General features: G+C 43.5%; 1 protein-coding gene across 1 annotated transcript in view; it reads left to right on the top strand.

Moving 5' to 3' along the window:
• Positions 1 to 10,316: 10,316 nt before the first annotated feature.
• Positions 10,317 to 17,709, top strand: part of COLQ (collagen-like tail subunit (single strand of homotrimer) of asymmetric acetylcholinesterase) — a 62,920-nt gene continuing 55,527 nt past the window's right edge. The window contains 2 exon segments of the mRNA XM_015429692.1: positions 10,317 to 10,339; positions 10,517 to 10,896. Coding sequence (XP_015285178.1) covers positions 10,317 to 10,339; positions 10,517 to 10,896 — 403 coding nt within the window.

The following is a 17,709-nucleotide window of genomic DNA, read 5'->3' as shown; positions in this document are numbered from 1 at the left end:
TCCCCACTCCTCCATTCGCACCTGGCTGGATGACCTTGGGCAAACCATAGTTCTGATAAGAGCTGTTCTTGAAAAAGAGCAGTTTCTGTCAAGAGCTCTCTCAGCCCCACCTACCTCACAGGGTGTCTGTTGTGAGGAGGGGAAGGGAAAGGAGATTGTAAGCCGCTCTGAGACACCTTTGGGTAGTGAAGGGCGGGGTATAAATCCAATCTCTTCTTCTTCGATCCCAGCTCTTTAAACTAAGGCTGGTAGTTGCTGCAGTGCTGAACTTTATGTCTTTTCCTGGAAAGAATGCTGCATAGCACTGTGGTGGCTACACATGTCGTGTCTCTGTTTGTCTGCTAGAAGACAGCATGGAGACTAGCAAACACTTGTAGCGCTGTGATGGAAACATAACAGCATGATGTTGCCTTATAAAATGGACCAAAATATGAAAGCTAGAAATAAATCGTTTGATTGTAAAAAAAAAAAAAAACCCAACCCTTAAAACTGTGATGTAACAAACCCTGCCACTGTTGTTAAATATTGTGCACTTCTACTGGCTTTAATACAGGTATATATGGAACCCATAGATAATATAAGTCCATAACTTTTTTTCTTGTAGGTCACTGTTTTATATAATCTGAGTAAAATCATATGGAGAAGGAACCTTCTCTGTTAAGGGGGTAAGCTAGTTCTTAAATACATGTTCTGATGCTTGCCAGTTTGTCTTGTGTAATCTTCGTTGAGTTGTGCCCTTGTTAAATGTACAACTAAGTACTGTTGGGGTATGTTGAATACAGAGGGGAGAATAAAATTTTTGCTTGGCTCCTTCAGTCTTTGAAACAAATCAGACTTTCACAGCTTTGGCTGGCTCATGTGCAAAATGTAGTTCGTAGATATGAGACATGATTTCAGTTTTAGCATTTTATAAGCACTGATGTTTTTCCTACAACATTCTGTATTTTATACTTTCTGTGTACTGATATTCCTATTAAATCATAGTGCTGCAGTGCCTTTCTTCCACATCCAGGGAAATGCTGATTACCAGTTTGGGGTCAGGAAGCACTTTTTCTCCAGGCCAGTTTGGCCGGGATCCTGGGTTTTTTTTGTCATCTTCTAGGCATAAAACAGGGGTCACGAGGTGTGTGGAGGGGGAGGTATTTGTGAATTTCCGGAGGTTGTGTTTTGTTTTTTTAATTCAGAAGCTTTCAGTACAGTTGAAACCTGCCAGCTTTGGATATATGAATCTTTGTCACATTTACACTTGGGCAGAAAAGTGTAATCCTAGGAAGCTGCTAAACAAATAAAATCCCATGCATTTATGAAATCCTTTTTCAAAAATTTAACTACTATTCATTGTTTTTAAAAGAAAATTGTGCTGATTGCCATTCATGTTCACCAGAGGGCACTCTTCATTCATGATTCTCTTTCTTTTTGAAACTGTGTACTGAGTAAAGGTCCTTTTTTCTAAAGACAAATCGGGGGGACAACTTGATTTACACTATGTTAATTTATCAATGAAGCTGCAGAAAATTCCATAAACAAGTAGAATGTTAAGATAATGGAGCAAAAAGTACTGGCATATCAAAGAATTTTAAACCACAGAGTTTATTGTACCTTTTACTGAATCCCGGAAATAGGAGTGGTTTAATTCAGTTGTTTTGTGGGACGTGCTCAGTTTTATGCATGTAAACCACGTGAGCAGTACCTTCTAATGAAAAAACAATAGATACTCTGAAAACTGTGCGGTTCAACTCCAGTACATCTACCTATCTAGCACATTTTTATCCTGCCTGCCTTTCTTTCAAGGAGCTCCAGAGTGGTATCTACGTCTCTTCCTTCCCTGCTTTAGCATCACAACAATATTCTGCTCGGTGTGGGTGGGTGGCTCAGTGTTGCTCAGTGAACTTTATGGCAGAGTCCAGTATCATAACCCCTGCACAACACGGCACCTGAAGCATGGCAAACATTTCTGGTGGGGCTAAGAACAAAAGAAGAGCTCTGCTGGACAGTACCAACTAGCCAGATTTCAATAGTGGCCAGCCAGATGCTTCTTGGAAGCCCATAAGCAGAGCATCTCTTCCCTATTGGTTGCTTCCCAGCAAAATGTTCCTTCAGAGAGGACATAGATGACAATCAGAGACAGGGCTCTTTCAGTAGGGACACCTCACTTGTGAAATGCCCTTGAGGCTCACCTGGTGTCTACGTTGCTTTCTTTTAGGTGCCAGGTCAAAATGTTTCTGTTCACCCAGGCTTTTAACAAAGGGGTTGATTTTGGTAACATGGTTTTAGTCTGGAAACCATTGCTTTAATCTCTGCGATGTGTTTTTATGCTGGGTGGATATTTTTTAATGCTAGCTTTTAATTAAATTACCCACAGCCCTGGTCTCTTTAATTTAGCAATAACATTTCTTTCTGGAAATGAATGACAATATAGCCATTTTCAAAGATGCAGGATCAGCCTAACATAATCATACCCCGCTCTTCACTACCCAAAGGAGTCTCAGAGCACCTTACAATCTCCTTTCCCTTCCCCTCCCCACAACAGACACCCTGTGAGGTAGGTGGGGCTGAGAGCTCACTTGAGAACCGTCCTTGAGAGAACAGCTCTGAAAGAACTTATGACTGACCCAAGGTCACACCAGCAGCTGCATGTGGGGAATCGAACCTGGTTCTCCCAGATTGGAGTCCGCGCTCTTAAAGTTGTCTTTTGCTAGTTCTGAGTGTCTTGCTTTCCCTTCCCTCTTTCTCTGTCGCCCTCCATTTTGCATTTTGCTTCAGAACCTTGGTCTCTTTGTTGTTGTTTTTTGCAACCATTTGCATTTTGCTTCAGAACCTTGGTCTCTGGGGTTTTTTGCAACCGCAGTCCCTAAATCCTGGTTGCTCTCTTCCCACCATTCATAAAGTCATAGTTTTCCCATCTTGTTCCTCCCCTCTTCACATAATCCACTCACTCAATATCTGTATTGTCTGTATGCATGTATATAACCTGAACATTTGTATGATCCCAAATATGGGGGGGGGGGGCACCTATGTGAAAATTCATGAGTTTCCCCACTGGCAATATGGGTTTCCCTAATAGGCCAGATAGCACCCCCTTACAATGTTTCAGGTCAGGAAAACAGCATGGGTGAAGATGGAAGCGGCTTCACATCTACCACAGCTGCAGTATGTGCATGGGAATTGAGGAACTTGTATGTGACTTACACAGGACCTAAAATGCGGAACCTGGTACCCAACCCATTTATTCTGCTTCAAAAACAATGTATTAGGATATATTAAAAGGTCAAACATACATCATATTACTTATTGTTATACATCCTTTTCTCCTATTTCCCCACCCCTTTTGACTTCCCACAGTGCTCCAACCTCCAGCCCACATCTTAAATTTTCTTCTTTCTCCCCTTACTCGTTAATCACATTCTACAGGTAAGATATCTTTCAACTATTATTCTTATACATTTATCCTTATTCTAATACTCTTTTTTCAATAGTTATCAAAGCAAAGTAAGTTCTTTACATCCCAATATTTCTCTAAATATTCTTTAAAGTCTTTCCAGTCTGCGAAAAATTCTGCTTCCAGATTTTTAAGCTTTCTTGTCATTTTGTCCATTTCAACCATAAAAGGTAATTTCTTTATTCAACCCATTTATTCAGTAATGTGGAAATCTGCCCATTGTACATGATATGGAAAGTCTCAGTCCCTCTGGAGTTTCCTGAAAGGTACATGTACATGTCTTTATAATACTATTTTTCTTAAGTGTGGGGTAAGGATACATGCTAAACATAATGGCTACAATCCCACACAGTGAGATGCATGTACCATGGATTGCATGTACCGCGCTTGTGTTGGATTTTGGCCATTGTGCAAGTGCATTTAGCCAGATGAGACTAGACTGGAGGTCAAGGTTTTTCCGTGCAATGGAGGGTAGCATGTCAAATAGCCATAGGTAAGATTAATCTTGGGTGGTTCTGAGAAAACATGCCTTAAAGAAGTGGGTCAATATTAGGGCCTAAGGAATGGTGGGAGGAATCCCTAAGAAAGCAAGTGACACGGCAGTAGGCCTAAATAATAAAATAGTGCCACCAGGCGTCACATGGGACCTGGCACATGGCACAGTCACAGTACTTAAGGATGGAGAGGGTGCAGCAACTGGCAGAGCTACTGCCCTTCTCCTGCTCTCTGACATTGATGTGTGAGTTTTTCCATGTTTCGTTTTCTCATAGGCTTCAGATAGATGAGACCCTGGGGCATCTGGGATCTGTTCTCCAGGCATTTCAAATTTAACAGTAGCGGGGGGGCAGCATGATTTGGATCAAGGCTGTAGTAATGCAACTGGGGGAGGGGATAACATTTCCCCTTGGTGCCGTTTTCTCATTAGAAAACTTGTCCTGGTGCAGTTGCCCTTTTTTTCTTTCAGAGGCTAATAGCTGAACAGCAAGGGGAGGTGATTTTTATTTGGGAAATGGCACAGGAAGAAGGTTAGCATGCTTCCCAACATTATAAAGAAAATTAAAGATAGCTGGAGGTCCCCTGCTCTGTGTTTCAGCCCGCTGGCATCTTAGTAGTTGGTTAACCACTGAAGCAATGGCAGGGATTTCCCAGTCTACTGCATCACCCTTTTTGCCCCTGTCTGATCTCTCTGAAATCTGAACCAGGTGCCACAATAATAGATAAAACTGGATAGTACCCAACCGTGTTATTTCCCTTGCTCAGATTCAGTACGGTTAACAAAAAATGCCTTTCCCCCAGTTATTTAATATCTGAATGGGCATCCCTAGTATTAGTAATATTCATGTCACTTCAATTTAGAAAAATATTAATCCAATCTGTAATTGATTTCTAGAACTAAAGAGGGATATATATCTATGCACTCAGCAAAACATGATCTTGGTATTTAAAAATCTAAGCGCCACTTTAACTGGTACTAATATTTGGCGTGATCTGGTCCATGGGGTTGCAAAGAGTCGGACTCGACTGTGCGACTGAACAACAACAATATTTGGCAAATTCTGTAAAGAGAATTATATTGTTTTTCCAGAGCTAATGCCCACACTAATTAAATGAATTCATTTTTTCCTACTCAGTTTATGTTGCAGATCTAAATTGTTCTTAAATTGGTAGATTAGCCCTGCCTCATCCTCACTGCACTCACATTGCATTGCAGTTCTATTCAAGATGCCTTACTTCCCTGCGGTGGAGAAATGCTGGCTGGATTTATCCTTTAAAGAATGCTGAGTTCTTTCAGAGGGAGGGGGGAGATTGTTGATGATTTCACACTTATTAGCTGCATTCACTCTCCTTTTCAAAAAAGTAGATAGACCAGGAAACAGACCTTTTAAAAATTGAATTTGTGCTAGTTCTTAGCCAGAATCAGCAGATTAATAAATTAACTACAAGTGCCAAGGCTGTTCAATATACCTAGTGCAATTATACAACCACTGGCCTCAAAATGCAAACAAAACACAACCTCCCTCGCCATATATTGAATTTTAAGAGACCATGTGTGTCTGTGAGTGTGTGTGTGTAGCTGTTCTAGAGTAGAGACCTAGTGTGGCATCATACAGGGTACAGTGTCAGATCCAGGAGACCAAGGTTAAGATTCTCACTCTGCCATGTGAAGTTGCTGGGGGATTTTGGGCCAGTAACACACAATGGAGCTGCGGTGGCTCAAGTGGTTAAGATACTGAACTGCAGGCTGTGGAAGGTCAGTAGTTCAGCAGTTCAAGATCCGGGTGCCGCAAGACGGAGTGAGCTTCTGTCTCTAGTTCCAGCTCCTGCCAACCTAGCAGTTCGAAAGCAAGAAATTGCAAGTAGATAAATAGGGACCACTTTGGTGGGAAGGTAACAGCGTTCCGTGCGCCTTGGAGTTTAGTCATGCCGGCCACATGACCACAGAAACGTCTTCGGACAGCGCTGGCTCTTCGGCTTTGAAACGGAGATGAGCACCGCAACCCTAGAGTCGGATTCGACTAGCTTTCGAGCAAGGGAAACCTTTACCTAACACACTCTGAGCCTAGTGTGCCTCATGGGGTTGTTAAGGTAAAATGGAGGCGAAGAGAGTGATGTAGGTCATTTTGGATCCTCACTTATTATAAATGAAGTAAAAGGTATAATTTACTTATCTGGAGAACCACAAACAAACAACAATGGTTTAGAAATGGGTGTTTCAGGCTTTAACAGGCATCACCTCAGCTTGGGGTACTTGCCTCCCTCCTCTGAGGATCAAACTAGACATGATGGAGATGGTGGATTTCCATTACTCCTTAAAAGCTGGGCTATTTATTTCGTATACATTTATCCTGTCCGTCCTCCAAGGATCTCAGGCTAGCATACCTGGCTCTCCCTTCATCTAGTTTATCCTCAAGTCTGTGAGGTGGGTTTGGCAGCAAGAGAGAGCCTGGTCCAAGGTCATCCAGTGAGCTGCTCTGGCAGAGTGAGAATTTGAACTTGGGGTTCCTACATCCTGGTCTGAAACTCTAACCTCTACATCACACTTGACTCTCAATTACAGCCAGACATGGCGCTGATTTGGATTGGGGACATGAGTGAAAGGGGGGCTCCGCATGGTTTCTTTAACTGAACAGCAGGGTTGTTGTTAACCCTCTAAAAGAAAAGAAAAAGACATGTCTGTATGTTGCTTGTCTTTATAGTTCTTTAAAGGAAAAAAAAGACAAGGGAAAGAGAAATATCTGTCTTATATTTTCTGTTTAAAGGACAAACAGTGGGGGGGGCCCTGCTTTTTACCAGCAAAACTGTACAGCAGTGCATGTGTTAAACTTTCTCTTAACTTTCCACACACAGACCAAGAATAAATGTTTTTGGAAAGTGTTTTTGAAGAGACTCTGGTGTTCCTTGTAAGCATGTCAGGGATTCCTGTGATGACTAATAATGGCAAAAAAGGCTTCCCTCAAGCATTGCCAGTCTTCTGCAATGTACAGCTGCTGCAGAGTGTTTGGCTGTGGCCTGGGTGACTCTTCCAGTTCCTGCCTGTCAGGACCCTAGCCTCTGTGCAGGTGAGGAATGTGTATGCATCTCCCAGGTCCTCAGCATTATGGTGTTCATAAATAAATGGCTCGTCACCTGACACGTCTATGTTTTTATCAGATGAGGAACCACTTGCTTATGAAAACCAAGTGGAGTGCAGGACTTCTGGTTGATGGTGGCTCGAATGCGGACTCACCTCCCGGACCTCCCGGGGGTGTCTCCGAACTCCGGCAGAAGGAGGGGGCGAGTGGGGAAGAGAGATAAGCCGGTGAAAGTGAAAGGCTTAGAGACTCCAAAACCGGAAGTGACGAACGAGACGGCTAAAGCAGTTGCAGAGTATATGCGCCCTCTGCTGGAGCAGCTAAATGTCTCCAAGGAACAGATGACAGTGGTAACCCAAGGAATTACAAGTCAACAAACACAGATAAATGAACTGATACAAATAATGAAGCAGGACAGTCAAAAAGTGAAGGAAGTGGCTGAGGATACTCAAAAGGTGAAGAAAAAAGTCAAGAAGCTGAAGTCTGAACAAGGTTTAATGAAAGACCAATTATTACAAGTTCAAATGGATAAGGCCAACATGGTTCTTTGCTTCCAAGGTGTTCCAGAAATACCGGGTGAGAATCTTTAAGAACAGAGGATGAACTGAAAAGCGAGATGGATATGGTCTACAGATCATATTCAGGCTATATAAAGAAAAATAATCTGCCTGGGGAAATTGTTGTAAGATTCTCGAAGAGGCCTATAAGGGATGCAGTCCTGAAAGCAGTGTCTGGAGCACCTCTGAAAGTGGGGGGAAATGCTATCAGAACGCTGAAGGATATTCCATTTGATGTAAGACAACGGAGGAAGAAATATAAAGAACTGGTGACTTTTCTTCAGATGAATTCAATTGGATATAAATGGCATTTTCCTGAAGGAGTGACTTTTAAGATAAAGGATAAAAAAGAAAAGATTGGAGGACTCTTTGACTGAGCAGGGAGCAGCAGCTCCAAGAAGTCCTTATAAGCTGAGAAGGGGGAAAAAGAAGTAAAGGCTGAAGAACTCTGAATTGTGCCTTGAACTTAACAATATGTTAGTGATGAATGGGGGGTGGTTTTCAGGCATTTTAAGTTTTAAAATTAGGAGAGAGAAAAAATTAAAAGGTTTGACTCTGTAGAGATGAAATTGAAGTTAGGACTTATTGTAACTAAGCTTATTGGAGATCTCCTCTCTTGGATTTTTAGGTAGTAGTTGGTATTCTTTACTTTATCCCAGTATGTGTAGTCCCCCTCTCCCTTTTTTCTTTGTAGTATTTGTAGTTATATAAAAATAATAAAAAAATCCCCTCCGGGGGAATAAAAAAAGAAAAAAAGAAAACCAAGTGGAGTGCTGAGGATTCTGGGGGATGCTTCAAAGCGTACACATATGATATTCCTCATTACTATTTAGAGTTGTGAAGGTTGGACAATGAAGGAAGCTGGCAACAAGAAAATTCATTCATTTGAAATGTGGTGATGGAGAAGAGTTCTATGGACACCAGGGACTGCTAAAAAAGACAAATCAAATCACACCTGAATTCTGTTTAGAAGCTACAATGACTAAACTGAGGCTGTTGTACTTTGGTCACTGTAAGGTTCCCCCACTGAGACATGCTTCCAGCCTTCCACCATCTTGCCACTAAAGAGGGTGTCTGACTCAGTGGACTCATGATTGAGAATGAGAAGGGTTCCAGTATCTAGGTCCTCTTCCCCTGCCTGTCTGCCTGTCAGTCAGTCTGCCTCTGGTCTGAGTTCAGTCTGTTGCTTCCTCCCTGGCTGGGCATAGTGCCTTCCTTTTGACCGCCACCGGAGGTCAGCGCATATGCCCAAGCTTCAGTCCGAAACAACAATGGGGACTAGGATCCTAGTCCCTCCACTGGGGAACCAATGGGATCCGTGGCGGGAGATTTGAACGGCATAGTGCCTTCCTTTTTATGGGATTCCCTGGCCCCATGCCACCTTGCCTGTATCCAATTTCCTTTCACCTGTTCCACCTGTGAGACTGTAAAATAAAAGGAAAGCCTTTCCTGCCTCTTCCCCTCACTGCCAGTCTCCCTAACCTGCTCCTTCTCTTTGCTGCCTTTGCCTCTCCTCCCCTGGCCTTCCTCAAGTCTGGGCTAAACCTTGCCTTCTCCCCATCCCCTCCCTGCTGCTGCCTGGCTCCCAGCCTTTTTCTCAACTGTTGTCAGCATTATCTGCCTGGATCCCAGCCACTGACCTGGCCTGGCCTTCTTCGCATAGTTGAGTCAGGCCCCTGGCCATCCTCAGCTTGAGGAGTTAGGTCTCTGGTTGTTGGCTCCTTAGAGTTCCATCATGAGAACACGTCTCACCGGAAAAGACAATAATGCTAGGAAGAAGGCAGTTAAGAGTAAGACCAGGGCCGGCCCACTCACTAGGCCAGCTAGTCTCTTACCTAGGGTGCAGGTCCAAGCAGGGTGCCAACTGACCTGCAGGCTGCCGCCCTCCGCCCGCCAAAAGCCCCCATCCTGCCTAAAGCTGCTGCTCATCTTGCAGCGGCGGCAGCATGCATGCTGCCCTGCACTGCCGTGCGCTCGTCCCCAGTGCCACATGGGCGCATGGTGCGCCTATTGATCCCCTGGCTGCCTGCGTACACAGTGCGCCCCAGCCAGCTGGGAAGGCAGGTAAGTTCTGCTTGGGGGGTGGGGGGTGGCAGCAGGGCCGGGGGAAGGGGGAGTAGAGTAGAGGTGGACAGGCTTTTTGGGAAAATGGCAAAAATAAATTGCATCTATCTGTGAAGATGTTGGTGGGCCAGCAAATGGGGTGGGTAGAGTTACCAGCTGCAGACTGGTAAACACCTGGAGACTCTGGGGGTAGAGTCTGGGGAGGGTGATGTTTGTGGAGGGGAGGGACTTCAACAAGGCATAATGCCGTAGAGTCCACCTCACAAAGCAGCCATTTTCTCTGTTGCCTGGAGATCAGTTGTAATAGCAGGAGAGCTCCAGCCTCAACCTTGAGTTTGGCAACCACAGGGTGAAGTCCTTGGCCAGCCAAATCCCAGCAGTGTTCCCAGCCTCTCATGGATCCACCTGGGACTCAACTGATGACTGTGCAGTCCTGGGAGGCAATGAGGACTGTGCCAGCCACCAGCGCAACTGCTGCTTGGATGGAGCTCTGGCCCTGCGTGCTAAAATGGTCTGCAGTGCTCCAGGGGGGCTGCGTACACCCAATCTTGAGCTACATGGTGAACTGTTATTTGTGTGTCTGTGTGATCCCTCGTTTTGCTCCTGACCTTGCTAATGTGCAATGCATATTTAGTACATGGTAAGGTTCTTGTATTAGCTTGTTAAGCACCACAGACACCCGAGATGAGCTACCTAAAGGAGGATCAGTATGTAGAAACGTGAAGTCACTGCATCTGTATCCCAAGTGGGTAACTATTAGTTGAGAAAATTATTAACTAGAGAATCAGGTGATCTCTGTGACTGGCTATCAGTCAGGGATGTGGTTCACAGTTCAGTTTAAATTGTCTCCTCCTACTTTTCATTATCCCCCTCTGTTTTAATAGCTGGTATTTGTGGTTGGGAGCATCTGATCCACTGCTTGAGTTAAATATAGCACTGTCTAGTGTAAGGAGAAGATTTAATGGGAAATGGTTGGCATTCCTTCTCTCCAAAGCACAGAGCGAGAGAGAGGGCGAGCACCATGCACATGCAAACATACCGGGGAGTGAGAGATTGAAAGGGGGGAAACCGGCAGGGCAGGCAGGCAGGCAGGCAGACAAGAGATCCTAAAGACAGATCAGCACCCTGCACATTGGAATTGTCCAGCTTGCAGCCAGCATGCTCGTCCTCAGCCTCATGGCATTGGGATTCTATCTGCAGCTCCTTTTCTGCTTTGCTCTGTCTCAGACCTCCTTTGTTGACAGTGTCTTCTCCATCTCTGCAGGTAAAGGACAACATTGCTGCATAAACTGGTCACTTGTTGTGTTGGCTTTAGTTCTCTTAAATTTCCCTGCTCTTTTTGCCAGATTGGAAACAACAAGTAATAATTTGATTGCAAATTTCTACTGAACTTGCATTGCAATTGCAGAATTATAAGAGCTAGTTGGCAAATAATGTTTCTTATCCAAATTCTGCTTTTCCTTATGCTTTTCCCTCCCAATTAAACCTGATTATAAACTAAAATCTATTGAACAGTAGTGCGCCAAATTCTCAGTAAATGCATGTAAGATCTAGCGTTCATTTGCTTTGAGAACTGCATGATTTTGCTTTGCATGGGTTTAAAAATAAGTAGACGAGAGGAAAGACAAATGTATCGCAATGTATATCCGTTTCTATTAATATGCTTGTGACCTCGTCCCGTCCTGCTGGACTTGAACTGGATGTTAGGTGGAGTAAACATCTTCTGGCTGTGCCAATGATATGAACAAATTCTCAGATGACTTTCATAGCAAAGATATGGGAAAAATCCCGATAATCACAAGGCAAAGCCCATACATTGTTTGAATGCAGGGAATCCAATTTCCCAGCAAGTTTTCTTCTAGCTATGTGTAGTAGAAAGGAGACAAGCGGGGGGGGTGGGGACTATTCACATGTTGCTTCTAATTCCTAGTCTCTGTAGATGGCTTTCTTTTTTCCCCATTATACATTGGTCCTAGCCTGCATTCAAACAATCCTAAAATATTTTGAGGTCATCTCAGATCAGATTTTGCATCTTCAGCCTAACTGGATATCACACCAGTCTGGAACTCTAGAGCAGTATCAGACAGTTGAACAGACCTTTGAATGTTTGCCTTTGAATGTTAATGAAAACAACAATCAGAAGGACTCTGCAGAAATCCTTTAAAAAGCCTACTAGGATGTTACTGTTGTGAAAAGTTTTTATTTAATTTTAAAGACATTGCTAATATTCAGTATCATTCCTTTTAGATTCATTGCCTTTAAATTCAGGGACTTTTAAAATTGCAGTAAAATTCACTGACTAGAATACTAAGAATCTGGAAATGTCTGATACATTTATGTAATCTTGTCCTTGCATTGTGAAAAAAAATACTGTCAGACAGTGATGCGTGGTACTCTCTGATCAATTCAAAGCAAAGAAATCTCATTAGGAAGGGGAACAGAATGGACCGAAGGCAGTACAGTGAACATAACAATGGACATGGAAGAAAAGGCCACAAGAACTAAGCACTGAAGGAACCCTTCCTGCCCTCCCTCGCATGATCTGCCTAATTTCACAGAATCAGCATTGTTGTCAGATGACCATTTAGCCTTTGAAAACCTCCAAAGAAGGAGAGCCCACCACCTCCAGAGGAAGCCTGTTCCACTGAGAAACCGCTCTAACTGTCAGGAAGTTCTTCCTAATGTTTAGCCGAATATTCTTCTGATTTAATTTCAACCTCTTGGTTCTGGTCTGACCTTCTGGGGCAACAGAAAACAACTCTGCACCATCCTCTATATGACAGCCCTTCAAGTACTTGAAGATGGTTATCATATCACCTCTCAGTTGTCTCCTCTCCAGGCTAAACATACCCAGCTCCTTTAACCTTTCCTCATAGGACTTGGTCTCCAGACCCCTCACCATCTTCATTGTCCTCCTCTGTATCCTTCTTAAATTTTGGTGCCCAAAACTCAACACAGTACTCTAGGTGAGGTCTAACCAGAGCAGAGTAAAGCAATACCACCACTTCACATGATCCATACTTCTGTTGATACAGCCCAAAATGGCATTTGCCTTTATAGCTACTGCATCACACTGCTGACTCATGTTTAGTGTACGGTCTACTAAGACCCCCTAGATCCTTTTCACATATACCACTGCCAAGACAGGTCTCCCCCATCCTATAATTATGCATATGATTTTCCTACCTAAATGCAGAAGTTTACATTTATCCCCATTAAAATTTATTTTGTTTTAGCCCAGTTTTCCAGCTTGTCAAAATCATCCTGTATCCTGTCTCTGTCTTCAACTGTATTTGCTACCCCTCCCAATTTAGTATCATCTGCAAATTTAATAAGCATTTCCTCTATTCGTTCATCCAAATAATTTATAAAGATGTTGAACAAAACAGGTCCCAGGACAGATCCTTGAGGCACTCCAGTTGTCACTCCTCTCCAAGAGGATGAGGAACCATTAACAAGCACTCTTTGGGTGCGAACTATCAATCAGTTGCAGATCCACCTAACAGTAATAGGATCCAAAGCACATTTTACCACATTTTACTTAAACATAGAACAGTTGCCTGTCCTCCAGTCTTCATTCATTAAACTTTTTGTAATATAATACTAGATAGAACACAGATTTAACGAAAAAATCTTAAGGCACAGGCAAGCAGTTTTTGTGTTATGTTTGCTTAGAAGTATGTCCCACTATTCAATGAGGCTTGCTCTCAAATAATCATATGTGATATTTCAGCCTTCTAAAGATGTGGGAATTTGAAAATATGGTACCTCAAGAAGCTTCTCCACAGTTATTTTCTAGTATCCACTGGGACATTTAGTGTTACGGGGTGCTTAACAAACATCTTTATAATTTCCCCCCCCAAAGAAACAATTCCTAAATAATGACATTGGGCTGGCTTTTGGTTTCTTGGGGTGGTGGTATTTGACTCATGCTAGGTGCTATCTATGCGGATGGGTTAGGCAGCCTATTCACTGTTTTTCTTGTGGAGTTTGATCCTAGCAAAAAAGTCAAGTAAGGTATTGTTTTATGCCAATAAAGGTAAACTGAAACTGAAAAAAGTCAAGTAGCTACCTGTTGAGACTCGTTAAAGGGACCAAAGCCTTCTTTTTCTCATAGGTAAAGGTAAAGGTTCCCTTGCTCGAAAGCCAGTCGAATCCGACTCTAGGGTTGCGGTGCTCATCTCCGTTTCAAAGCCAAAGAGCCAGCGCTGTCCAAAGACATTTCCGTGGTCATGTGGCCGGCATGACTAAACACCAAGGCGCACGGAACGCTGTTACCTTCCCACAGAAGTGCTACCTATTTATCTACTTGCAATTTCTTGCTTTTAAACTGCTAGGTTGGCAGGAGCTGGAACTAGAGACGGGAGCTCACTCCGTCATGCGGCACACTCGGGTCTCGAACTGCTGAACTACTGACCTTCCACAGCCTGCAGTTCAGCGTCTTAACCACTTGAGCCACCGCAGCTCTTTTCTCATACACAAAAGTAATTCACTCTACAAGGGGAAATTAGGAGTACCATCTCCTGGCTTTTGTCCAAGTTCCCTGGGTGAAGATAATGGACTGGTGTGTGCCTTTGCAGGGGTTTGTCACTTGATTTGATAGCATTCTGCTGGCTATGTAGAATCAAGCATGCCCTTTCAGTATGGTGACAGAATACTGAAAGTGGGTTTAAGGCTCCAAGTGACTGTATGGTCATGACTGTGCACCTGAACAATGTCTCTGGCTTTAGGCCTGGGCCTAGATGCAAGCTTGGCTCAGTGTCCACTTGGTCCTCTCTTCCCCCAGCAATGGTTGCAGTAGGAACAGTGAAAAGGGATAGTACTTATAACAGGGCATTCCATGTGCATGCACATGTGGGTCTAGGGTTGCCAAGTACATACAGCGGGGGACTCCAGCCCTCCGCATGCACGCTGCAACCACGTCACCCGGAAGTGACGCGGCCTCATCAGGTGTGCCGGGGGCGGGGCCGCGGTCATCTGAGGGGAAAACATAGAGTTTTCTCTCGGACGACCGCAGCCCCACCCTCGGCGCGCCTGGCGTGGCTGCATCACTTCCGGGTGATGTGCTGATGCCGGGCACGTCACATGCTTTGGGGGTGGGGTTCCCCCCAGGGTCCGATCTGCCACTGCTAGGTAACGGGCCTCTGGGGTGGGGGTTTCCCCACCCCCCGGGGGGACTTGGCAAGCCTATGTGGGACTAAAATGCATGCACACAGTACCATCTTGGAAACAATATCTGCCTACTAGTAATTGCTGCTGGCTTTTTAGAAACTGCTTTAAAACTAAGAAGATTTTCACATTACCGTTCTAAACCAGATGTTTCTTGCTGTTGGACCGATTACAAGTAAAGTAAAGCAATACAGGGATAGGGGTTTCATACAGTGAATTTCCCTCCATTAATGAGTTGTCTCTGAAGCACTATGGTCATTTCAAACACTGCTGCTTTCCCCCCATTGTTTTTTGCTGCACAATTTTTCTTAGAGTTTTTCTTTAACATTCTAAGTTAAGCACTATAGTGCCAAACCAGTATAGCCCTTCAGTGCAATAGTGGCACCATTGCGATGCTTTGACTCCATTGTAGAGTCAAGACATCTCAATGGTGCCGCTATAGCACTGAAGTGCTATGTTGGTTTGGCACCATAGTGCTCAACTTAAAACGTTCAGATCCATGGAAGATCACGGGGGGGGGGGGAGTAGCATTGTAGGAAATGCTATGGACATTTCAAACAGCAAACCACAGCGATTCAGAAGTGCAATGAAGGGGTTGAAAATGGAAGAAAGCAGTTTCCCTCGAACACGGCTAAACCATGCTTTGCTAATTGGACGCAAGTGGGTTTGTATGAACAGGTAAATAAATTCGGCTAGCAGCTGGTTACTAAAACGAGTCTGTCTGAAATGACAGAAAAAACCCATTAGCAAAAAGTTACTAAAATGGAATACAAAGGCAGTTTGAAAATGTCCTTAAAACTGGATCCCTAGCCTCAGGCCATTTTCTGCTGAATTCTGCTAAATGGACTAAAGGACTTTTGAGTATGTACAGAGTATCTTTCCAGCGAAATAAAACAAAAATCCACTGGCACCTTAAAGACCAATAACATTTATAGGCTGTCCGAACACATTTAGGATGAAGAACGAATGCTGTCTTGGGCATCTTTCTTAAGAAATGATTTTTTTACTTCAGTATTTATCATTCTGGTTATCTTGGAATGAACAGCTTTGTAGCGTTAGTGGTTCTGTGTTCAGAAGAACTGCAAGTCTATGGTGAATAGTTCTTAGTTAGTGCCTCAAGATTCTTTTGGCAGATGTCAGACCAGCCAATGTGTCTTTTGCCCTCTACCGTAGTTTATTAGCAATGGCCTCTCCTGGGGCTGGTTCATTTCTGCAAATTCATAACTAAAGAATGCTTAGCCAAGTAGTGATTTGCAACCATGAATAAACCATCAGGGGTCAAAAAACTAGAGAAAACAAATCATATCACTCAATATCAGATTAAAGAGAATAATTTTCAGTGGAGTCTTTTGGTTTGGTGTTGGGGGTTTTTTTTGCCCCCTTGACACAGAACTGCTTGAAGAAGCTTACAACAATTCAAAACTGTGGCCTCCACATATAGTTCCAAGTAATCAAAAGTTGAATATAATTTATACCCCACTTTTCTCTGGAATGGGTACTCTAAGTAGCTTCCAACATTGTTCTCCTCTCTTCTGTTTTATTTTCACAACCACCACGTGAGGTAGGTTAGACTAAGAGCAATTGGCCGGCCAAGGACACCCAGTGAGCCTCCATGGTACCGAAGATTCAAACCTTAGTCTCCTAGTTCCTAATTGGACACTCTGACCACTGCACCAATACTGGCCTCCATCAAGTGATGGAAAACAAAGTGATTTACATCCATGTGTCTCTGCCTTCTGTATGCCTAGCTAGATCATTGTATCATTTCTCCAAACACGAAGGAGGAAAATACCAGTTTATTATATATCTATATTTTTTTCATACCACGAATACATGGCTAAGTCACCAATCAGTGTGCTCAATGTGTTGAAAAACATTTGTGCCATATTGCATGCATCACAGTATAGACATAGTTTCCTACAAGGAGACTATTTCTGTGTAGGAAAATTTCAATATGGGAAGAAGTGCTGTGGTACATCCAGACAACAGCTGTTCCTGTTCCTGGTTGAGTAATTTAACACAGAACTAAGAGCATGGAAAGCATCCTGGGGAAAGTCTGTTTTGTTCCAGGACATCTCTGTGTGCACAGTAGGAAGCCATCAATGCAACTAGTTGACGTCCCTGCCTGATATAGTCATCATCTGTCAGCCAGAGGACCAGATCTACTGAATGGTTCTCTTCCTAAAAGCTATAGAACAAGCCCCCCCCCATTGCTTACTATATGTCCTCTAAGATAGTCTTCAGCTCAAAGGATACATTTTCTTCCCATGCATCTTAGCTGATTGCTCCCATCCAAGCCGAGACACAGGCCAAAGGCCCTCCTTTCTAGTGTGGCCAACAATAGTGGTTCAGCCTTGAGTTCTGTACATACTAGTGTATTTTAGCTACTCACTCCATGAATAAGCCAAGATATGGAAACGGATGTGAGTACCTGAGTTACAGAATAAGCCTGTTTACATTGAGAAAAGGGATCAAAGAGTTATGCAGACTGCCAGTGGGGGGACCACTGCTGGCCCTTCAGGTCTTCCTTAACTCAAAATGGAGCCCCTGATGTTGTTATTGTTAACTTCATTTATAACCCACCTTTCTCACTGAGATTCAAGGCAGATTACAAAATCTGAAAAGTAATTCAATCAGACAACAAATGAAGTAGGACTAGGTTTACAGAACCAGAAAGACAATGGAAATGAAAACTGGTCTAATGATACGCCAAAATGAAGAAAGAGGATTACAGTGGTAAAGAACATTGAAGTTAAATGAGGGTTAAAAGTAGAATAGATAGTGTAATGGACTATATTAGTTTCTCTTATAGAAGTGACCTCCTGTGCTGTTCCATTATTTTACCACTAGGGAGCAAAGCCTGTTGAGGACAAAGACAACGGGCCCCTAGACAGGCAGGGTGGGTGGG

The sequence above is a fragment of the Gekko japonicus genome, unplaced genomic scaffold (genome assembly GCF_001447785.1).
Source record: "Gekko japonicus isolate JY-2015 unplaced genomic scaffold, Gekko_japonicus_V1.1 scaffold767, whole genome shotgun sequence".
NCBI lineage: Eukaryota > Metazoa > Chordata > Lepidosauria > Squamata > Gekkonidae > Gekko > Gekko japonicus.
The sequence above is the reverse complement of the archived record's forward strand: the minus strand, read 5'-3'. Positions and strand labels throughout refer to the sequence as shown.